We start from the raw sequence: 19,791 nt of genomic DNA, 5'->3' as shown, positions 1-19,791 counted from the left end.
AGACCTGGATGGATCTAGAGACTGTCATACTGAGTGAAGTAAGTCAGACCGAGAAAGACAAATATCATATGATATTGCTTATATGTGGAATCTGAAAAAAAGGGTACAAATGAACTTACCTACAAAACAGAAGTTGAGTTGCAGGTATAGAAAACAAACTTATGGTTACCAGGGGATCAGGGGGTAGGGATAAATTGGGATATTGGGATTGACATATACACACTATTATATATAAAATAGATACCTAATAAGGACCTACTGTATAGCATGGGGAACTCTACTCAATACTCTGTAATGGCCTATTTGGGAGAAGAATCAAAAAAGAGTGGATTTATATATCAGTATATATATAACTGATTCACTTTGCTGTACACCTGAAACGAACACAACATTGTAAATCAACTATACTCTAATAAAAGTTAAAGTAATAATAATTAAAATTCTAGGTTTTTAGAAATAAAAATAGACAAATCACCAGATGATTAAGAAAATAAAAGGAGGGGGGAGAACATGCAAATAGCAAAATTAGAAATGACAAAGGGGAAATAACCATTGAAGCGAAAGACATTTTTAAAAATCATAAGAGATTATTTTGCAATCCTCTTTGCATATAAATTTGAAAACCTAGATGAAATGAATATTTTCCTAGGGAAATAGAGATTGCTAAAATTGACCCCATTTGATTTAGAAAGCTTAAACAGGCCAATTTCCATAGAAGAGATAGACAAAGTTATTGAGGAACTACCCCACAAAAAAACAACAGGCCCAGATGGTTTCTCAGAAGAATTCTACCAAACCTTTGGAACCAGCTAGGCCCAGTGCTCTATAAATTATTCCAGAGCATAGAAAGGGGAGGAAACTTTCCTAACTTATTATATGAAAAGTATAATATTGATACCTAAACCAAATAGGCAATGCAAAGAAAGAAAACTACAGATTAATATCACTCATGTGTATTGATGCAGAAATACTAAATAAAATATTAGCAAACTCAAATCCAAAATATTAGAATCCACAATCACATTAAGAAGGTAATATACCATGTCCAAGTAGGGTTTATTACAGGCGTAATGTAAGGTTGATTTAACACTAAGAAAGCCATTAATATCACACACTATATTAATAGCCCAAATAAAATAAATCATAAAATTATCTCCATAGATACTGACAAAGTCTTTGAAAAATTCAACATTTATTCACTATAAAAAAAATCAAGTAAATGGAAATTGAAGCATATTTTTAAAAATAGGTATGCAGATCAAAGTTTAAAAAGCAAGTATCTATGATATTCCACCCATTATGTAAGAAAGAAGGAGATAAAAGAAAATATGTCTGTGTGTCTGTGTAAAAATAGACAGAAAATAAATAAATACAAAGGAGAAAACTTATTAAGTTTTATCAATAATTATTTATTAATAATTAAGAATTAATATTAATATCATTAATTATTAATAATAAACTTGTTATTTATTTATTTAAAAATAAATAGGAGAAACTAGAAAAGAAAGAGCATGGTTACCAGAAGGGGTGGGTAGAAAGGGATAGAAAAGGGGGAAGAATAAGAAGTAAGGATGAGAAGGAAGCACCCCTTCCCTGAGTATATATCTTTATTAGTTCTGACTCTTAGAGTCACAGTAATATTTCACATACCACCCAAAATAAATAGTTGCCTTTTGTGGGTGGAACCAAAATGTAATACAAATAGTGACGAACAAACTTAACTGTATTACAAACGAACAATGCAACCATACTTAAGAGAATGGGGAAGAAAAGAGCTAACATAAGGGAATTTCAGGAAGCAGTATGTTGACTGGAAACTGTAAGGCTAAAAAAAATTACTGTACCCTTGTTGGTAAAAGGAAATGGGTTAGCAATTCTAAACTATTACATGGCTATGTTAGGATTGAACAAACAAGTCAATATAGATAATTTGAGGCAGATTTTTCACTGCCTGAAAAAGATGTTACAAATAAGGAAAGTAAAGAAGCTAGAATGAACTGTATTAGAATTGGAGGTGTAAGTATGGACTTATGGTTTTAACATTTATACAGGTAGATATAGACGCATAAGCATGTATGTTTGTGTGGGTAAATATACGTATACATGTTTCCTAGCTTTGTGTGCTGAGAGGGTTTGTGAGCAACGATACTCCAGTAGCAATGAGCATACCTAGTGGTCAGATCTTGGTTTCTAAATGCCATTTAGAAAGGAACCAGAGCCCCTTGGAGAAGCAATTGATTTGAGTGCAGGAAGGACAAGATGAAGTTGGAACGTATCATGGTGCCCCTAAAATAAGAAAGTACTCAGAAAAATGTTGGAGGTATGTCAAAAAGACACAGGAATCAATCTGAAGAAGTTCCCAATAGCCAAACCAGGGATAATTTGAACAGCAAAATAAATAATGATAGTACTGGATTGTGACCCCTAGAATAAACTAAGTACCCAAGAGTCCATACCTGAAATTAATAAAAATTGAAAAAATAAGTGGGTGTGACAGGGCAGCTCTTTCTTACAGAAAAATTCTAATTAGTAAATATAGAAGGAATGAAGAAAATATAAACCCATTAGGCAAACACCATGGGGATAATTATTGCATGCAAGATCCACCAATGGATGATAAAATCAATGGGTAAAGGTTTGACTTGAAAGAGGATATTTTCATGACCTCAAAGTATCCTCCCCGAGATGGTTACCAGTTACAAAGGGAAACATGGTAACTTTATAGTGGAGAAAACTGGCATTCACCAACTTACCCAAATGATCAAGGTAAACATCTCCTGTACTAAGTTTTATTGACATCCTGTGTCCCCTTATATGATAAACTGAGAAAGACACAGTATCACTTCTATAGTTTTCTTGCCAAAAATATGCATAATCTCATGATAAACTGAGAAAGACACAGTATCACTTCTATAGTTTTCTCGCCAAAAATATGCATAACCTCAGTTTAATAATGAGAACATCAGACAAACTCACATCGAGGAGCATTCTGCAGAATAATGACCAGTACTCATCAAAAGGTCATGGAAGACAGGAAAGGGCTAAGGAACTGTCACAGGATGGAGGAGACTAAAGACAGACAGCCATGAAGTGCAAAGTGGAATCCTGAATTGGATACTGGGACAGAATAAAGGACATAAGGAAGAAAACTGATGGAATATAAGTAAAGTCTGTAGCTTAATTAATAGTATTGTACCAATGTTAATTTCCTAGCTATTAAATATTAAATGCTTTACCCTAAAATCTGAAGCAAAGCAAAGATGTATGCTGTCTCCACTTCTATTCCGTATAATACTGGAATTCCTAGAGAGTGTGATAAGGCAAGAAAAATAAAAAAGATTAAGATTGGAAAGGAAGAATAAAAACTGTCTTCATTCGTAAACATCATGATTGACCACATAGAGAAGGCCTAAGAAAACTACAGAAGAAAATTACTAAGTGAATTTAGTAAGGTCACAGGATAAAAAGATAATAAACAAAAATCTATTGTATTGTGTATATGCTAGCAACAAACAATTGGAAAATTTTAAACTTCTGATTTTCACAAGACACAATTGAAAAAATGAAAAGGCAAGCCACAGACTTGGAGAAAATATTTATAATACTTCTCTCTCATAAAGGATTTATATCCCAGGGACTTCCCTGGTGGTCCAGTGGGTAAGACTCCAAGCTCCCAATGCAGGGGGCCTGGGTTCGATTCCTGGTTGGGGAACTAGATCCCGCATGCATGCCGCAACTAAGAGCCTGCATGCTGCAACTAAAGATCCCGCATGCCACACTAAGACCCAGTGCAGACTAAATAAAAAAATACCAAAAAAAAATGTTTAGAAAGGATTTATATCCCAAATATGTTATAAAGAAGTCTCACAACTCAATAAAAAGGAGACAACCCAACCAAAATTGGCAAAGACTCAAGAGGCATTTCACAAAAGGAGATATGTGAGTGGGCAATAAAGATATGTGAAGATACTCCACACTGTTAGTCATCAGGGAAATAGAAATTAAAAACAGAATGATAAAATAATACTTCAGGCCTACTATGTTTAAATTTAAAAGACTGACAACATCAGGGACTTCCCTGGTGGTCCAGTGGGTAAGACTCTGCATTCCCAATGCAGGGGGCCTGGTTTGATCCCTGGTCGGGGAACTAGATCCTGTGTGCATGCCACAACTAAGAGTTCGCATGCCAGAACTAAGAAGCCCGTGTGCTGCAACTAAGAAGTCCACATGCCGCAACTAAGAAGTCTGCATGCTGCAACTAAAAGATCCCGCATGCCACAATGAAGATCCTGCATGCCACAACTAAGACCCAGCGCTGCATGCATGCATGAATAAATAAATAAATAAATAAATGACAACATCAAGTGTTGACAAGGATGTGGAGCCACTGGAACTCTCAAACAATGCTGGTGGGAATGTAAAATGGCACAGTTAACTTCGGAATTCAGTTGGGCATTTCTTAGAAAGTTAAACATATAATTACCATATGACCTGGTAATTCCAGGTAGGATGGATAAAGCTAATCTAAGGTGAAAAAATATCAGATCAGTGGTTGACCAGTGCAAAGACAGGGAATGAGGGTGGAGAGACTGCACAGGGGCCCCGGGTGATGATGGAAGTATTCTAGAACTTGATTGCAGTGGTGGTTATCTGGGTGTATCCACTTTTCAAAAGTCATTGAGCTGTACACTTAAAATGAATGCTTATTATAGGTAAATTAGACTTTAACAAGGCTGTTTTTAAGGTAGAAAACAATCAGAATGAATGTTTTTTGAACATTTACCTTTTTAAATGCTTTCCATATTCTGTATCATCGCACTGAATTCCCCAAACCACCCTATTAGGTAGGACTACATTGTTTCCATTTTCTAGCTGAGGAGACAGAGGTAGAGCTCACAGTAAAGAATGAGGATCTGAGCCCTTGACCACTGTGCTAGAGGGCTAGAACATCACAATCTCGCCCTTGACATTAATAAAGCTTATCCTGAGGATGTGCTAGCACGCCCTTTACTGGGAGCAGCTAAGAGACGTGAGTGTGGATCTGGGCAATGAGAGGAGATGCCCAAAAGAAGAGGTGGCCTGGGGGGACCAGCATCTGTCCAAGCCTGGACTTCTAAATACTTACATAGGAATCATCGGGTGCCTGGTCCTTGCCTCACCCTAGACCGACTGAATTGGAATCCCTGGGGTGGGCCTGAGAACCTGCATTTTAATAAGAATGTCCCCCTCCTACCCCCACCTACCCCAGTAGGAAGAGTAGAGACAGGTCTGTGCAGAGGAAGGTCTGGGTGTCAGACCAACCTGGGCTTGAATCTGACCCTTCCAGACCCTTGCTTCCCTCCCTCTGCCTCAGCTTGCTCATCTGTACAATGGGCATCACAATAGTACCAACAGCGTGGGGTGGCTGGGAGATTACGTGATTTGAGTGAGAATTAGGCACAGCACCTGGCACAAAGGAAGCACTCAATACATGCTGGATTAAAATAACAACTGAATGCGGCATTGAACTCCACTCAGCCCCTTTCTCTCTCCTTCCTCTCCAGGCCCCGGCCTGGCCTTTATCGCTTACCCCAAGGCCGTCACCATGATTCCCCTCTCCCCACTGTGGGCCACCTTGTTCTTCACGATGCTCATCTTCCTGGGCCTGGACAGCCAGGTAAGAGGGGAGCCCAGGCCGGAAGGGCAGGGAGCCAGGTATGTCGCTCTCCAGAACAGCTCTGAGACCTACACACCACGTCCTGGTCCTTGTCAGAAGCGCCCAGACCCTGAAGGACACGGAGATGTGGAAGAGCATCTTCTTCTTCCTTCCTTTATCTCTGGATTGGGGCCCCGTGTCGTGCCGCTGGCGGCCACATGGGTCCTCGGTACCACCACCAGCTACCGCTGTCCCTGACATTCCACCTGCCTGCCTCTCTTCTCACTGTGGGCTTCTCCCGACCCACCCTGCACTTGGCAGCCCGCCTTCCTCCATGAAGGCTGTAGAGTTAGGACTAGCAGTTTGTCTGTGCATATTTTCCTTTCTCTCCACACGAGCACGTGCACTTACACCTTCTCACACTGTAAAACCGACCCAGCCCACCCTCCGACCCTCCTCCAATCCTCTCCTTGGTTTTCCTGCCAGAAACCTGTGGCCTCCAGTCTCTCTTCTGTCCCAGAAATCTGCCCCTTGCCCTGCTGCTCCATCGTGGCTGGGTTTCCTAAGAGCCCCAGAGAAGGTTTTCCAGCCAAAGCCAGGTGCTCTGCTGTCAGACAGGGGTCTCTTGGTGAGGTGCTGCCCACCCCGCTACCGGTGACCTTGTGCGAGTCACGTAGCACCCAAGCCTGGTGGCTGGTGTGTGTGTCTATTCAGCCAAGTCCTATTTCTTCCCCTGGATGGTTTCTCAGAAACTGCTAAGCCGAGCTGCCGAAGCACCGGGTGTTTTTGCTGATAATCATCCCGTCCATTGTTGCGGGCAGAGGCCTCAGGAGGGATTGGCAGCTTGTGTGACAGTGACAGGCCCGCCTCTGCAGGGCGTGTGGGGCCTGGGCCTCGGCTCTGTGAGTCCCTGGGCTGAGCCAGGCCAGCATTAGGACGGAGACACTTGGTTTGCAAAGGGGAACTGGGGGCCCAGAGGTCTGGCCTGGATGGCTGCTCTGCTCACCCCCAGGTGTAAATGGCATGGGCTTTGTGCCTGAGCTGTGTCCTCAGTTCTCAATCATGATAACGACATGGGCTGGGGCGGGGGGTCCCCTTTTGTTATCCTCATTTTGCAGAGGAAGAAAGTGAGGCTCAGAAATGCTGAGTGACTTGCTGGGACATGCACCCAGGTCTGTGTGCTTCTTAAGCCACCTGCTCTGATATCACTTCAGTTTAGGTGCTGGATCAACAGGCTCCCTGGAATCTCCTTCCTTCCCTGGGGACCCTGGAGAAAGGACGAGCATGGCCAGCCTTGCTGCAGAGGCAGGGCAGCCTGGAGGTTAGGAGTCTAGGTGTTGAAGCCAGACAGGGCTGGGTTTGAGTCCCAGCTGCACGACTCTGGCCAGCTGTGTGACTCTGGGCTAGTCACCTCACCTCTCTGTGCTACAGTCCCTTTGCACGATAAGGATAGAAATCCATACCCTAAGGAGGTGGACATGAACCAGAAAGGATTTGGAGCCAAAGAATGGCTCCAGGGAAGGGGGGGAGTGCCCCACAGAGGTGACAGCCAACCTCTGGAACAAGATTGCCTGGTTCAAATTCTGGCCCTAATATGTTATACCTCTGATCTCAGGGAAAGTTGCTTACACCCCTGTGCTTCTGTGTCTTCATTTACAAAACGGGTAATAATAGGACCTAACACCTAGAGATTAAATAAATTAATATCGGTTAACTGCTTAGAACTGAGCCTGGCACACGACAAGCACCATGTGTTTGCCACTGTTGTTATTATTCATTTATTAAACATTTTCTGAGCATCTCCTCTGTGCCACTGGAAATAGAGGAAAACGACGTGGCCGCTGCCCTCCAGGGTCTCACCTTCTTGCTAGGAGACAGGTCAACAGCAGTCACGGGCCCCACGAGATGAGGGATATGGACTAGAGGGAAGAGAGGGGAGATCTATTCTGCCCAAGTAGGAGGCAAGGAGGAGCAGCGAAGAAAAGGCTCATGCAGGAGGTCTGCCCACAGTGCTGGGAGAACCCGGGCAGGGGGGTAGGGGTGTGCTGGGATATTTGGGCTGGGTGTTGATGGGTGAGTAGGAGTGTAACTTAGCCCATACCCAATCCTGTCTCAGCATGGCGGGACACAGATGCCTAGTGGCTCGGGCTCTGCCGTTGAAGCCTGCGCAACCCAAACGCAAGAGCTGGGTGTTAGCTCACCTGACTGCCCTCCCCCCAGCAGAGGGTCACTTGCCCACGAGAAGCAAAGGACAGGGGAAATGTCACAGGCCTGGAGGACAAAGCAAGTCAAGTCCCACCCACAGACCAGAGCCTGCCAGCAGCAGAGCCCTCAGCTCTCAGGACAGTTACAGGGATTCCCATCTTGCTTCCCAGGCAGAGGCTGGGTCTCATTTAAGTCATTGACCCCAGAACAGGGCCCAGCACATAGGCACGTGATAGGCAGCTTGGGGGGGATAAGGAATTCTAGAGTCAGGAGACCTCATTTCAAGTCCTGACCCTGCCACTTCCTTGCTGAGAGACTTTGGGCAGGTCGCTTTCCGTCTCTGAACCTCAGGGTCCTCATGTGTTAAATGGGCCCGCCGGAGTTCTGTAAACGCCGGGATTCTTGTTTTTATTCTTGGGTCCTCCATCAGGGTAAGTGTGGGAATGAAGGTGAGACCCAGTGGAAAGGAAGCCCAGGGTTTAAGGCTGCTCTGCTTGCCTGGAGCCAGGGCCAGTAAGAACGGCCTTTCTCTTGGGTTTCACACCATCATTTCTACCCTGTCCAGTTTGTGTGTGTGGAAAGCCTGGTGACCGCTGTGGTAGACATGTACCCCAAAGTCTTCCGGAGGGGCTATCGGCGGGAGCTGCTCATCCTGGCCCTGTCAGTCACCTCCTATTTTCTGGGCCTCGTGATGTTAACGGAGGTGAGTGATAAGGATACGGGTAAGTGATGTGAACAGGGTAGCACAAGGGTTAAGCGCCTGGGCTTTGGGTTAGCGGATCTGACATTGACTAGCTGTGTGACCCTGGCTCCAGGTCCAGCACTTCTCGGGGACTCCGTGTTCTTATGTTTGTAATGGGTTGTTGTGAGACTCCGTGGACGTTTTCATTAAGCCTTTAGCCCAGTGACCTGCATGTGTAAGTGCTCAGCTCAAGGTCTCCACTTCACTGCCAGAAGGAATAAAACTCCCAGAGGGAAAGGCGGGGTTTACCTGGCCATCGTGAACGTCCGGATGCCGGGGCCACCCCTTTTAGTAACTTCTGGGTGAAGGGGACAGTGTCAGCTACGGAACCCTCAACTAGTTACTATTATCGGCCTCAAGTTCAGAGGGGGCTTTTCTGGGGCATCACTGAGAATAGGCATGAGGAATTGGGCACCTTCAGGCACTGTGTGTTCCCGCCCCAGCCCTTCATGTGTACCCTCTTCTTGTCTCTGCCTGGGGTCAGGAGGGGCTCCTCAAGACCCTAAATTAAGACTGTCTCATAAAGCCATGTTTCTCTTCGCTCCTGCAGCCATCCTGTCAGATAAATACTTTCTTAAGTACCTTGGGAAGGTGCGATTAGATATCTTTTTATCCACACTCAGAAAATTAATTAATTTTAAAAGCCACCAAAAAGCCTAAAAACTGTTGTCGAGGGACAAGAGGTTTTGTAAGAAACATGGAAAGAAATGAGGGAATTCAGAATCTGTCGAAGCAGCTGATATGGTACGGAAGTCGGTCTGTTGATTGTCATCCTCCACTTCTCAGTTCAAATGCCACCTCCTCCTGGAAGCCACCTCTGCTTTCCTTCCCACTCAGGACTTCATTCTAAGCTCAACTCAGCCTCCCTCTGGCCATTACAATGACCTGTCTGTTCACCTGCTGCCCCCACCAGGCCCCAAGGTCCTCAAGAACAGGAGCTGACCTTGACCTGCTCTGCACCCTTGGGACCTGGCATGGGGTGCGCTCTGGGGCGTGGTGGCTGGTGTTATTACTGCTCCTGGTCATTGTCACATTAATGGGAGTGATAATCAGCATTTGAGCAAATGAATGGTGAAGCACTTCCCGTTTCCTCCTCTGCTCTCCCCACACGGAGAACCAGGGAGGCAGTGAGCAGGGCCTCATTAAGTGCTGATTAATTAGGCAAAGTAGAGTCTTTTGTCACGCACAAATTGGGGGGTTAACCTGACGCCTTAAAAGGGCTGGTGGCACTACAAGAAGAGAAGGCATTGGCCAGCGTCCCCGGCTTGCAGCAGGCAGGTAGAGCGCCCTCCTGGACACCGGCCCTGGGTGCCCTGCTCACAGAGCCTTCCAGCCCACCCTCCTCCAGGCCTCGGGTCTGCCCCGGGGTACCTGGGGCCCCAGCCCATGAGGGAGCCAGCGCTGTGTCTGCCCAGGACCAGCGTGTCCTTGAGTGATCACACCGGGAAGTTCAAGCTGCCAAATGGGCCCTGTCGGCCTCAGTAATTGCTGGCAGGATCTTCTCCCTCATTTAAACACATTTAAAGCTCTGCTCTAGGGAAAAACCAGTCCGCAAATATCTGATCTTCCGCTGAGGCAGTGTGAAGGGTACGGGCTCTGCAGCCGGACACTTGGACTCAGTCCTCAGCCCCACGGCTGGGCAGCTGGGTGACCTGTGGTGCATATTCTCACTGGCCCGGGCCTCGGGTTCCCCCACGTGAGCGCTGAGTTTAACTGTAGCACCTGCCCTGTGATCACACTGTGCAGGAAATCTAGACTGAGACCTGGGACCAGGTACCACAGAGCTGGCACGTGGAGAGCACGGCGTTAAGGCTTCCTTCTGGGTTATTTTCATGTATGATGTTTGTGGAAGGAGACCCTCGGGAGAGCAATTAGGAGGGCAGTCCTGGGTTTAACTCAGAAAGCTCCTTACGCTCAGAGACCCGAACGCCTGCCATATCTGTCACAGACAGGAGGCCCCAGACCAGATACGGCCCAGCGATCCATGTTGTTTCCCCCTCACTGTGATTTTTTAAGAAGACGAAGTGGTTACCAAAATTAAAGAGAAAGATTTCTCAAGAAAATTTGGATTGGGGGCATCTTCCAGAAAATCTGCAGACCTGGCTGCCCAGGCCTACGTCCCCCAGCAGCAATCGGCTGGAGTTGTGTGGCCACGTGGGGCCTATGCTCTCCAGTTAGCCACAGTCCCCACCACTCCCTGCTGTCACACATTAGGACCACTTGGACTCAGCCCTGAGATGTTGCCCCTGATCTAGTTGAAGAGATGAATGAGGAAACAAATAGTCCCAGGGTGTGTGGTCTTTCACATGACAGAAGGAGGCCCGGGGGCTTGGGGAACACAGAGAAGAAGCTTAGTCCCAAGAGGTCCCCGTGGCAGACACATAAGGAGGCTGTCCAGGCTTCATCCTGGCCTCTTAACCCCCGTCCTTTCCTGGCATTTGGGACACCTCCCCCAACCCGACCCTCCCTCCCTTTTGTACTTTTATTTCTACTGCTTTTGATTGTCCCGCTAAGGACTCTCATTGTGTTGTAGGATTTTCTTTACGGATCCCAACCCTTCCCACACCTGCATCTGGCCTCCCCTCCTCTGCCCACCCAGACGCCTCCCCTGCCTCCCAGAGATCCTTCCAGAGCACCTTGGCCAGCCAAGCTTGCACCCCCCTGGCCTTCCACTGAACGTAATCATCAGAGATTTGCATATCACAGAGCTGGCCCACTTTGTTCCTGCATCCCACAAGGATTGCGCACCTACTGTGTGCCGAGTCTTTGGCCAGAAACAAGGACACAGCTGTGGACAAGCCATTCAGAGTCCCTCCCCAATGGGGCACTCACTATATGATTCAATTTGCACTTACGGGGACATACTGCAAGCTGGGCCCAGTGCTGAGGGTGGGAGACACACAGAGGACCAGTGCGGGGGCCTTCCCAGCAGGAGCTCAGAGCTAACAGAGTAGCTGATGGCAGAACACTTTTTTTTTTTAAACTATGAATCCTTAAAATGTGCTATGGAGGCCCAAAGAAAGAACGAGGCTGTCAGGGAGGGCTGCTTGGAGGAGGAGACATTTGAGATGAGCTTTGAAGGAACTTACCCAGCGAAAGGGAATAGCATGTACAAAGGCACAGCAGTGAGACAGTCCCTTGGTGTGTCCAGGAGGGAGCATGTTGAGGGGGACTGTGGGAAGGGGAGCTGAGGCCCAGTGAGGAGGGCAGCCCTGGCTGGCAGGCTGAAGGAAGCCAAGGTGTAATTGTAAACTGTAGGGTGACATGGTTGGATTTGCAGGTTGGAAAGGTCCCTGTGAAAGCTGGTGTGTGGAAGGGTAGGAGAGGGAGGCTGGAGGCAGGGGGGCCAGTGGGGAGGCTGTCACAGCCACCTGGAGAGTCAGCCTTCCCAACCTCCAGTCTCTGGTCTTCTGTGTTGTCTCTGACATTTGGGGAGCAGGGACAAGACAAACCATGGCAATCTCAGCAACCCCCAGAGGGTGGTCTTCGGGGGCGCCCAGGTGTGGTGGGCGCAGTGTTCCAGGACCCTGGGGAGACCAGTCTGTCCTGGTGGAGGTGAGTCCCGGCTGGTGGCAGCCGCAGGGCAGAGAGCCCTTCCCAAGGCCAGCTGGCTGACCCTGCTCTCCAGGTGTCTGTCCCTGTGTCCATACTTCTGTCCTCTCACTCCCCAGGGTGGCATGTACATCTTCCAGCTCTTTGACGCCTACGCCGCCAGTGGGATGTGCCTTCTCTTTGTGGCCGTCTTTGAATGCATCTGCATCGGCTGGGTGTACGGTGAGTAGAGGCTGAGCCCTCGCACACCCCAGAGGCCACCATGGTGCCCAGCACATGGGCACCCGGGACCCGGCTGAGCCTGGGTTCCCTGTGGCTGGTCTCCATCTGCATCAACCTCTTCGTCCTCCCCTCAGGGACTTCTTGTCCTTTCCCACTTGTCGGGAGACCCTCCTGCTTTTATATCCCTGCAGCAGAGGGGGGGGTTCCAGGCTCGGACCCTGTGACCTTGATTCTGTCCTTCTGCCCCTGATGCTCAGTTTTCCCATCTGCAAAATGGAGTAGTGTCTCCGAGCAGGAGGTAGTGTAGGCAAAGCAGGCAGCCCAAGTGCCTGGCCCTCAGTCAGCACATGCCTTCTGGTTCCCCAAACCGTATGAGTGCGTGAGGGTTGCTGGTCTCAATGATGATGCACACTCCCAAGTGTGGTTCGGGAATAGACACCCCACAGGCCACCCGTCCGGCCCTCACCTTCAGAGCCCTGCCCCCTGCCCCCATGCAGGTCAGCCAGCCCCTGGCCCTGACTCAAAGGGACCACCTTCCTCCTTTCCCCCAGAAACTCCTGCCCGTTTCCTGGACCTCACTGCCCAAGGTCAGAAGGGGTCTTCCCAATATTGAACCAGAGTCCCTTCTACTGCAGTTTATCCTGACACCTCACATATGTAACACCTTGGTAGTTTTTAAGCGGTAAATAGGGTTCCTGCCACAATTTGTCTTGGGCTGGGGAAACCAGACACTCATAGCCTTCCCTCTGAGTCTTGTACAGAAATCTTCTGGGGTGTGTGTGCCCGTCTTCTTTATTCTGGACAGGAAGCGACCGCTTCTATGATAACATCGAAGACATGATTGGCTACCGGCCGTTGTCACTCATCCAATGGTGCTGGAAAGTCGTGACCCCCGGGATCTGTGCGGTAAGGGCCCTGCCGGGAGCCGCCTGCATCCCACCCACCCACGTACTTCTGCACCCCAGAGCCCAGACCTGGCTGAGGCCGAGACTGAGGAGGTGATGTCCCCCTGGGGACCCTCTGTGCCCTCAGAAGGTCCGAGGCACCTGACACTTTTCAAAGCCGGCATTGTGGGGACAGTCTCTGGGCTTGGCCAGGGGGCCTCACTAGGACCCCAGCCCTGCAACCAGCTTGCTGTGTGATTGTGAGCAAATCACCTCCCTTCTTGGGACCTCAGGTTCTATGCCTGCATATGTATAGAAGGCGGCTGGGACCTGCCTCTGCGGGGGCCGAGGGTCCCGTGAAAGGCATTTGGCTCTGCTGTTCACAGTGAAGCAGCAGTGTGAGGGTGACGAGGGGCTCACGCTCTACCCCTCACATCAGACCGGGAGAGGCCTTTGTGAGAGGATGTTTAATTAAAAAAACAAACCCCCTGCTCTTCACCCAGTTCTTGGCACTGGAAGTATCTCAGAGCATCTTCACAAACCATCTTAGTTCTGAAAGGCAGCTTTGAAACCAGCCCTGAGAAGTAGCTAGGAAAAAATAATAATTCCTGACTGGGCAGAGGCTGGGGATGAGGCTTCTGGGGGTCGGGGAGGGTCTCCTGGGATCTGTGGGGGTCAGTTCCCCGTGTTTCTCGCTGTGGACCCAGCAGGGCCTCACCTCTCTGAGGCCACCACATGGGGTTGACTGTCTCCCCTGCTGGCTGCCCACACGCAGGCTGAGGGCCGCCCCAGGGACCTTTCCCTGTCTCCCCGCAGGGCATCTTCATCTTCTTCCTGGTCAAGTACAAGCCCCTCAAGTACAACAACATCTACACCTACCCCGCCTGGGGCTATGGCATTGGCTGGCTCATGGCCCTGTCCTCCATGCTCTGCATCCCGCTCTGGGTCTTCATCAAGGTGTGGAAGACGGAGGGGACGCTGCCGGAGGTGAGCAGCCTGGGAGGAGGGGTCAGGAAGGGCGGCTCAGAGGTGGGGGGTACAGCTCAGGGCAGGGCTGGCAGTGCTGGGAGGACTGGTGCGTGTGGGCACAGCCACGGGCACGTCTGGGTCCCCGCTTCCTCATCTGGGATATGGGTGTGATGAGAACGTGCCCCACGTGTCTCCCAGGGAAGCCTGGCCAACTCCTCCCTGGCGGGTATTCATCAGTACTGCTGTGCTGAAGCCTCGGGGTTGAGACGTTTTCCCTGAGCTCAGCCTCAGTTTCCTCATCTGTAGAATGGGTCAACAGCAGTCCCTCACTTACAGAGGTTGTTTGAGGACTCAGTGAGTATGCAGAGGGAAAGCGCTTAGACCAGGACCTGGGAGAGAGAGAGAGACCAAGTGTTAGCTCTTACTGCTCTGTGGATTCTGTTCATTAAGGACCCCATTCCCGGGGCACAGGGAGAGGCTCTGACATTTGTGGAACATCTATCCTGTGTCGTCGCTGTGCCAAGCTCTCTTGGTGCTGCATCTCCTCTAGTCCTCAGAGAAATTAAGTCATTTGCCTAGGATCACACAGCCAAAAATTAGCAAACCAAAAATTTTTAACAATCTTATTGAGGTATGTTTTCTGTATCATATCATAAAATTCACCCACTTCAGGTATACAATTCAGTGGGGGTTTTTTTTAGTAACTTTCTGTGTAGTGCAGTCATCACCATAAATCAGTTTGCAAATATTTGTATTTATTTATTTTATTTATTTATTTTTAAGATCCCTGGTGCCCATTCCCAGTAAGCCCTGTTCCCAAGCCCAGACACGCACAAATCTGTCTCTGTGTGTGTGCCTCTTATGGTCGTTTCCTGCCAGTGGAATCTGCAGTATGTGGTCTCTTGGTAGCAGAGTGAATTCGGATCCCAACCCGTCATACCCCCCCACCCACTCTCTCTTCACTCTCCTTTCCCACCCGCTGGCAGATCAGAAGGTCTGAGTCAGCTTCTCGCCCATTTTGCAAACTGTCTGCTGTGTGCCAGACGCTGCTCTAAGCCGTCTACGAGCACTAGGCCACTGAATCCTCACAGCAGTCCTGTGAGGCGGAGGAGCTTCCTGTCCCCATGTCACAGGTGAGGAAGCTGAGCACAGAGAAGTGAAGCAAGTTACCCAAGGGCACACAGCCTCTGAGTGACAGAGCAGGTACCCTGTGCCCCCGCCCCTGCCTCGTTCCTGCCCCAACGCAGCACCCCAGGGCTCTCGGGGCTGACCTGCGTCTCACAAGCATGCGGCCTGTGTGCAGACACGCCCAGGCAAGAGCCAGCTCTCCTGCCCACCCAGGGGCCTGAGCTCCAGAAAAGCCAACATCCAGCCAGGAGGGGCAGGCTGAGAGGGAAGGTCCCTTTCTCCAGCCTGCTTGTGCCCTCAAGCAAGTCAGGGTCCTCCGCTCCTGCAGGGAATGTAGGTCAAGGGCAGTTGTTAATTCTGGTTTGGGACCAGACGTGTCCAGAGGAGAGCAGCCCTGGAGCCCTAACCCCTTGGCCATGGCAGACCCCTGCCAGTTAGTTCACCTCCCTCCATTTCCAGAAGGTTCTGCCCGCTGATGGGAAGGATCTGGAAGGAAAAATGGGGTCAGAGAACTGCTGTGAGGATGGGTTGTCTGTGCTAAGAGCTGTGGATGGGTCAACAAATCTGAGGCCACCTCATGACAACGCTAGAGGCAGGTGCCACTGTGACCCCCTTGGACAGATGAGGGAACGAGACGCAGAGGGTTAAGTTCTTGCCCCAGTTAAGTGGTGGGACTGAGACTCAAGCCCAGGTGTCTGGTTCCAGAGCCCGTGCTCCCAGCGCCTGTCCTGTGTCAAGAGCCTAACACCATGCCTGGCACCCAGGAGGTGCTCGGCATTGCCGAGGGGTGGGCGGGGGTGCGGGAGCTGCCTGTTAATCCCATCCGGGCAGGATAGGTCCAGCCTCTCTCAGGCACGGCAGGATCTGAAAGAGAAAACAGAACCTTGATCATAAGAAACCAGCCACCCCAAAGTCTTCCCAGCCTTCCTGGGGAGAAGGTTTATGCCCAGGAAAGGCCTCCCAAATCCTGGCCTGATGTCTTCTGGAGGTGCACATGAGGCTGAGGTGTGGGACCCGAGGCTGGGCCGAGGAGGCAGGAGCGTGTGTCCAGGGTCTGCCCATGGCCTCCACTCCCTCATCGGTAGAGTAGACGATGGCCACCCTGTCTGCGTCCGGCCCAGAGCCGGCCACTCTGCCAGGCGGCGTGAGGCTGTGGCCTTAGGGATAACGTTTCCGTCTTTAGACACACACCGCCTCTTCCCCTGGATGGGGGAGCGTGATGACAGCCTTTTGTGGGAAACGTACCTGTTTATCCAGCGATCATTATATGAACGGCTCTGGAGGTGCCGTAGCTCATCCTCACAGCAGCCCTTCGGGCAGGTACTCCTATCCCATTTCACAGATGGGAAAACACAGCCCAGAGATGTTAGGTGACTTGCCCCACATGTAGTGAGGCTAAGCAGCGGCTCACACCCCAGCTTCTCTGTCTCCACGGGAGGAGGGATGCAGCAAGCAGCCCTGGGTACAGCTCTCACGTCCTGGCCACCTGCAGCGGGCCAGGTTCAGGGTGGGCGCTTTCGCTCACTGTCTCCTTACTCCTCATCCAGTGATAGCAGTGGGTAGCCCGGTGTCCCCATGTCCGGGGGTGGGGGCGGGAAACGGAGACCCGGAGGTCCACGTATCGTCCAGGACAGAGCTCTGAGTGGCAGGGCTGGGGCTGGTGGCTTCACTGCCCCGAGGTGTCCACCGTGCCGTTGGGAGGTGCCAAGGCAGGCCCAGGACCCTGGCAGCCACTCTCAGACAGCTCTTTTCCTCTCCAACCATGTAGAAATTCCAGAAGTTGACGACCCCCAGCGCCGATCTGAGCACGCGGGGCAAGCTTGGGGCAGGCCCACGGACGGTGATGGTTAATGACTGTGACGCCAAACTCAAGGGTGATGGGACCATTGCGGCTATCACAGAGAAGGAGACGCACTTCTGAGCGCCCCTGCCGCCTTGATGCCTCTTCCGCTCCTCGCCCGCCCCGTCCCCGCCGTCCCGCCGTCCCCGCCGTCCCCGCCCTGTGTACAAATGAATACCTGAACCACGTACTTCACCTAATGGTAGAGCCTTGCTCGTTTTGCACAGGATTTATTAACAAGTTAATTTTAAGGTGGCCGCACCCACTCTGGTTTCAAGTCACATCCCCTCCTCGCCCCCCAGTTGCCATGTGAGTAACAAGACGAAGAGATAACCCTATACAGGGACTAGTGTCATCCTCTTGTGCTAGGACGCTTTTAACCAGCATTTTCTAGGGGTTAGGAAGTTGTATCATAGGGTCAGACTTTTATACTCGGGCTGTGGGGCAGGTGGGCGGGAGCAATGCCTGTCCCGCTCCGTCAGCCTTTGAACCGACCGGTTCGTGTCCCACCTTTGTCCCTGACTGCGCAGCTGCCCTTCCTCCGCGCTGCCATGCCTCCCCTTCAGCCCGTCCCTTTCCCATCCCCAGCTTCCTAGAGGTGGGTTTGCAGACAGCAAGGCTGTGTCAGAGAAGAAGTCCCAGCAGACTCAGGACTCTTGGGTGGCAGGCCCTCCTCTTCCCTGGTCCCACCGTGTGATCTGGGGCACTTCCCTCCCCTCTCGCGTGTCCCCAGTGGGGCAGGCTGGATCAGGTGACCTCTGAGGTTCTGCCCACCTGGCTTCATCTCTTGGGGATGCTCTGCGTGCCTCCTTGGCTTGCAGACCCGCTGTTGATCTCGGGTTCTTCTGAAGACTTGCAGGTGGGCAGCCCCTCGCCTCTCACCCCCTTATTTAAAGTCAAGTTTATCATGGAAACTTTGTGGTTTGATTTCATCCATGAGCATTCCCATCTTTGCGACCAGCCAGGTCCTCGGCCCTGTGGCAGGGCTCCTCCTGGCTGTCTGCTCGCACACTCCGCTCTGCCTCTCTGTCCTCCTCAGCAGGGCTGGCTGGGGTTTCCTGTGCGCTGGTTCTCGGGCCCGGGCAGCAAGCCTCTATTCTGCTTGCGACTGTCTGTCCTGCCACCGCCCCCACGGGATCTGCATTGTAGGACCTTCCAGCAGCCTCCAGGGAGGGAGCTGTGGTCGGGCCTGGAGCCTGGTTTCCTCCTCCAGCCCCTTCTTTGTCCCCCTGCCTCATTTGGTCCCTCTGGCTGTCGCCCCTGCCCTCTTCCCTCTCCTGCCATCCTGTGACCTCCAGTCCCTCCCCATCCCTTCCTGTCACCAGCAGAACCCTGGAATTTTCACAAGGCTTCTTCCCTATCTTTTTCCCAGGAGCCAACCCACCTGCCTCCCTGGCCAGGGAGCTGAGAAGCCTCAGCCTCACTGATGGGGAGATGGGGGCTCCCACCGGTCCCTCGGCACAGCCCTAGGGTCTGGGGTGGTGGCTGGTGCCGCGCCAGGCCTCCCTGGCTGACCCCTCTCTTCTTTAATTGGATTTGACGGCAAGCCTCTGCCTTGGATCCAGAGTTATTTGGGGACAGGGAAGGTGCATTCTTTATCCTTTTCCTTTATGTTCCCTATCTTATTCGGTGGAAATGCGAGTGTCCTCCAAACAGAGGATTTAGTTTCCTGTAATAAACCTGCGTGTTTGATTGGCCCAAATGCCCAGCTTCTCTGCCCCGGCCAGCCCCCATCTGAAGCCCGCGTTTGCTAAGAGGGATGCCAAGCGCCCCCTAGGCAAGTCGGGGGTGAGCTGTCTGCTCCGGTGGGCCCAGGAAATGGATGCAGGAAGACCGGGGCTCCGGCTGAGCCCCTGTCTGTGTCCATCATCGTCTGCTTTTCTCCCAACAGGTCGGGGAGGGGTCTCCCCACTGCTGCTGCTACCGGTTCTCCACCAACCACTGTCACCAGTGCACAGCCCCACGGCCTAGCTGGGGACAAGCCGCATTGTACTTGTGGCACTTAACACTTCACTTACTTCAGGGGACTCATGGTGCAGGGCGGAGGGAGGGTTTTTGTTCTTTGCTTTTTGTAATTTCCTACTAGTATTTGGGTAACTTTGGGGGGCGGGGAGGGAAATGCGGGGGCAGGCGAAACGTCATTGCAGTGACTTTTTTGATATTCATTAGAAACAATACATCCTTTCTGAAATATTTACAGTATTATTAAAAAATGAAAAAGGTTGTACTGTTTTGCATAATGAACGTTTTTATTGGGTATTCAAAGGGTACACGATTGTCAGCTTACTCATTTTTAAAAATTAAAGAAGTGAACAAACTCTCTGTGGCTGTTCCTGGCAGAGTGGTATTCATCGGCTGGTTCTTCCTGTTTTATTACTTCCGTGATATTCCTGCCAAACCATCTTGGCATTTGGAGGTTGCTGTTTCAACTGGGGATTACAAGTTAGAAACACCCAGGGCTGTTTCAGGAGCCCACACTGCCTTTCATGTGATCCCCATGCACTGAATGTCTACTGTGTGCTAAGTGCTTTACAAAATTTCTCTCTTTAAATCCTACCACAACCCCACGTTATTTGTCTGTTACCTCCCCTGCTTTACAGACAGGGGAGATTGA

The 19,791-nt window shown here is 50.5% G+C and overlaps 1 protein-coding gene across 1 annotated transcript in view; it reads left to right on the top strand.

Annotated features, from left to right (window-relative positions):
- SLC6A11 (solute carrier family 6 member 11) overlaps positions 1–17,258 on the top strand; it is a 119,947-nt gene extending 102,689 nt beyond the window's left edge. Inside the window, exons 9-14 of the mRNA XM_065886239.1 lie at positions 5,544–5,656; positions 8,406–8,543; positions 12,254–12,356; positions 13,162–13,262; positions 14,057–14,227; positions 17,106–17,258. Coding sequence (XP_065742311.1) covers positions 5,544–5,656; positions 8,406–8,543; positions 12,254–12,356; positions 13,162–13,262; positions 14,057–14,227; positions 17,106–17,258 — 779 coding nt within the window. The remainder of the gene's footprint in view (positions 1–5,543; positions 5,657–8,405; positions 8,544–12,253; positions 12,357–13,161; positions 13,263–14,056; positions 14,228–17,105) is intronic.
- The last annotated feature ends 2,533 nt before the right edge of the window (positions 17,259–19,791 follow it).

Source organism: Phocoena phocoena, chromosome 10 (assembly GCF_963924675.1).
Source record: "Phocoena phocoena chromosome 10, mPhoPho1.1, whole genome shotgun sequence".
NCBI classification, from domain to species: domain Eukaryota; kingdom Metazoa; phylum Chordata; class Mammalia; order Artiodactyla; family Phocoenidae; genus Phocoena; species Phocoena phocoena.
This window is presented reverse-complemented; position numbering and strand designations above follow the sequence as displayed.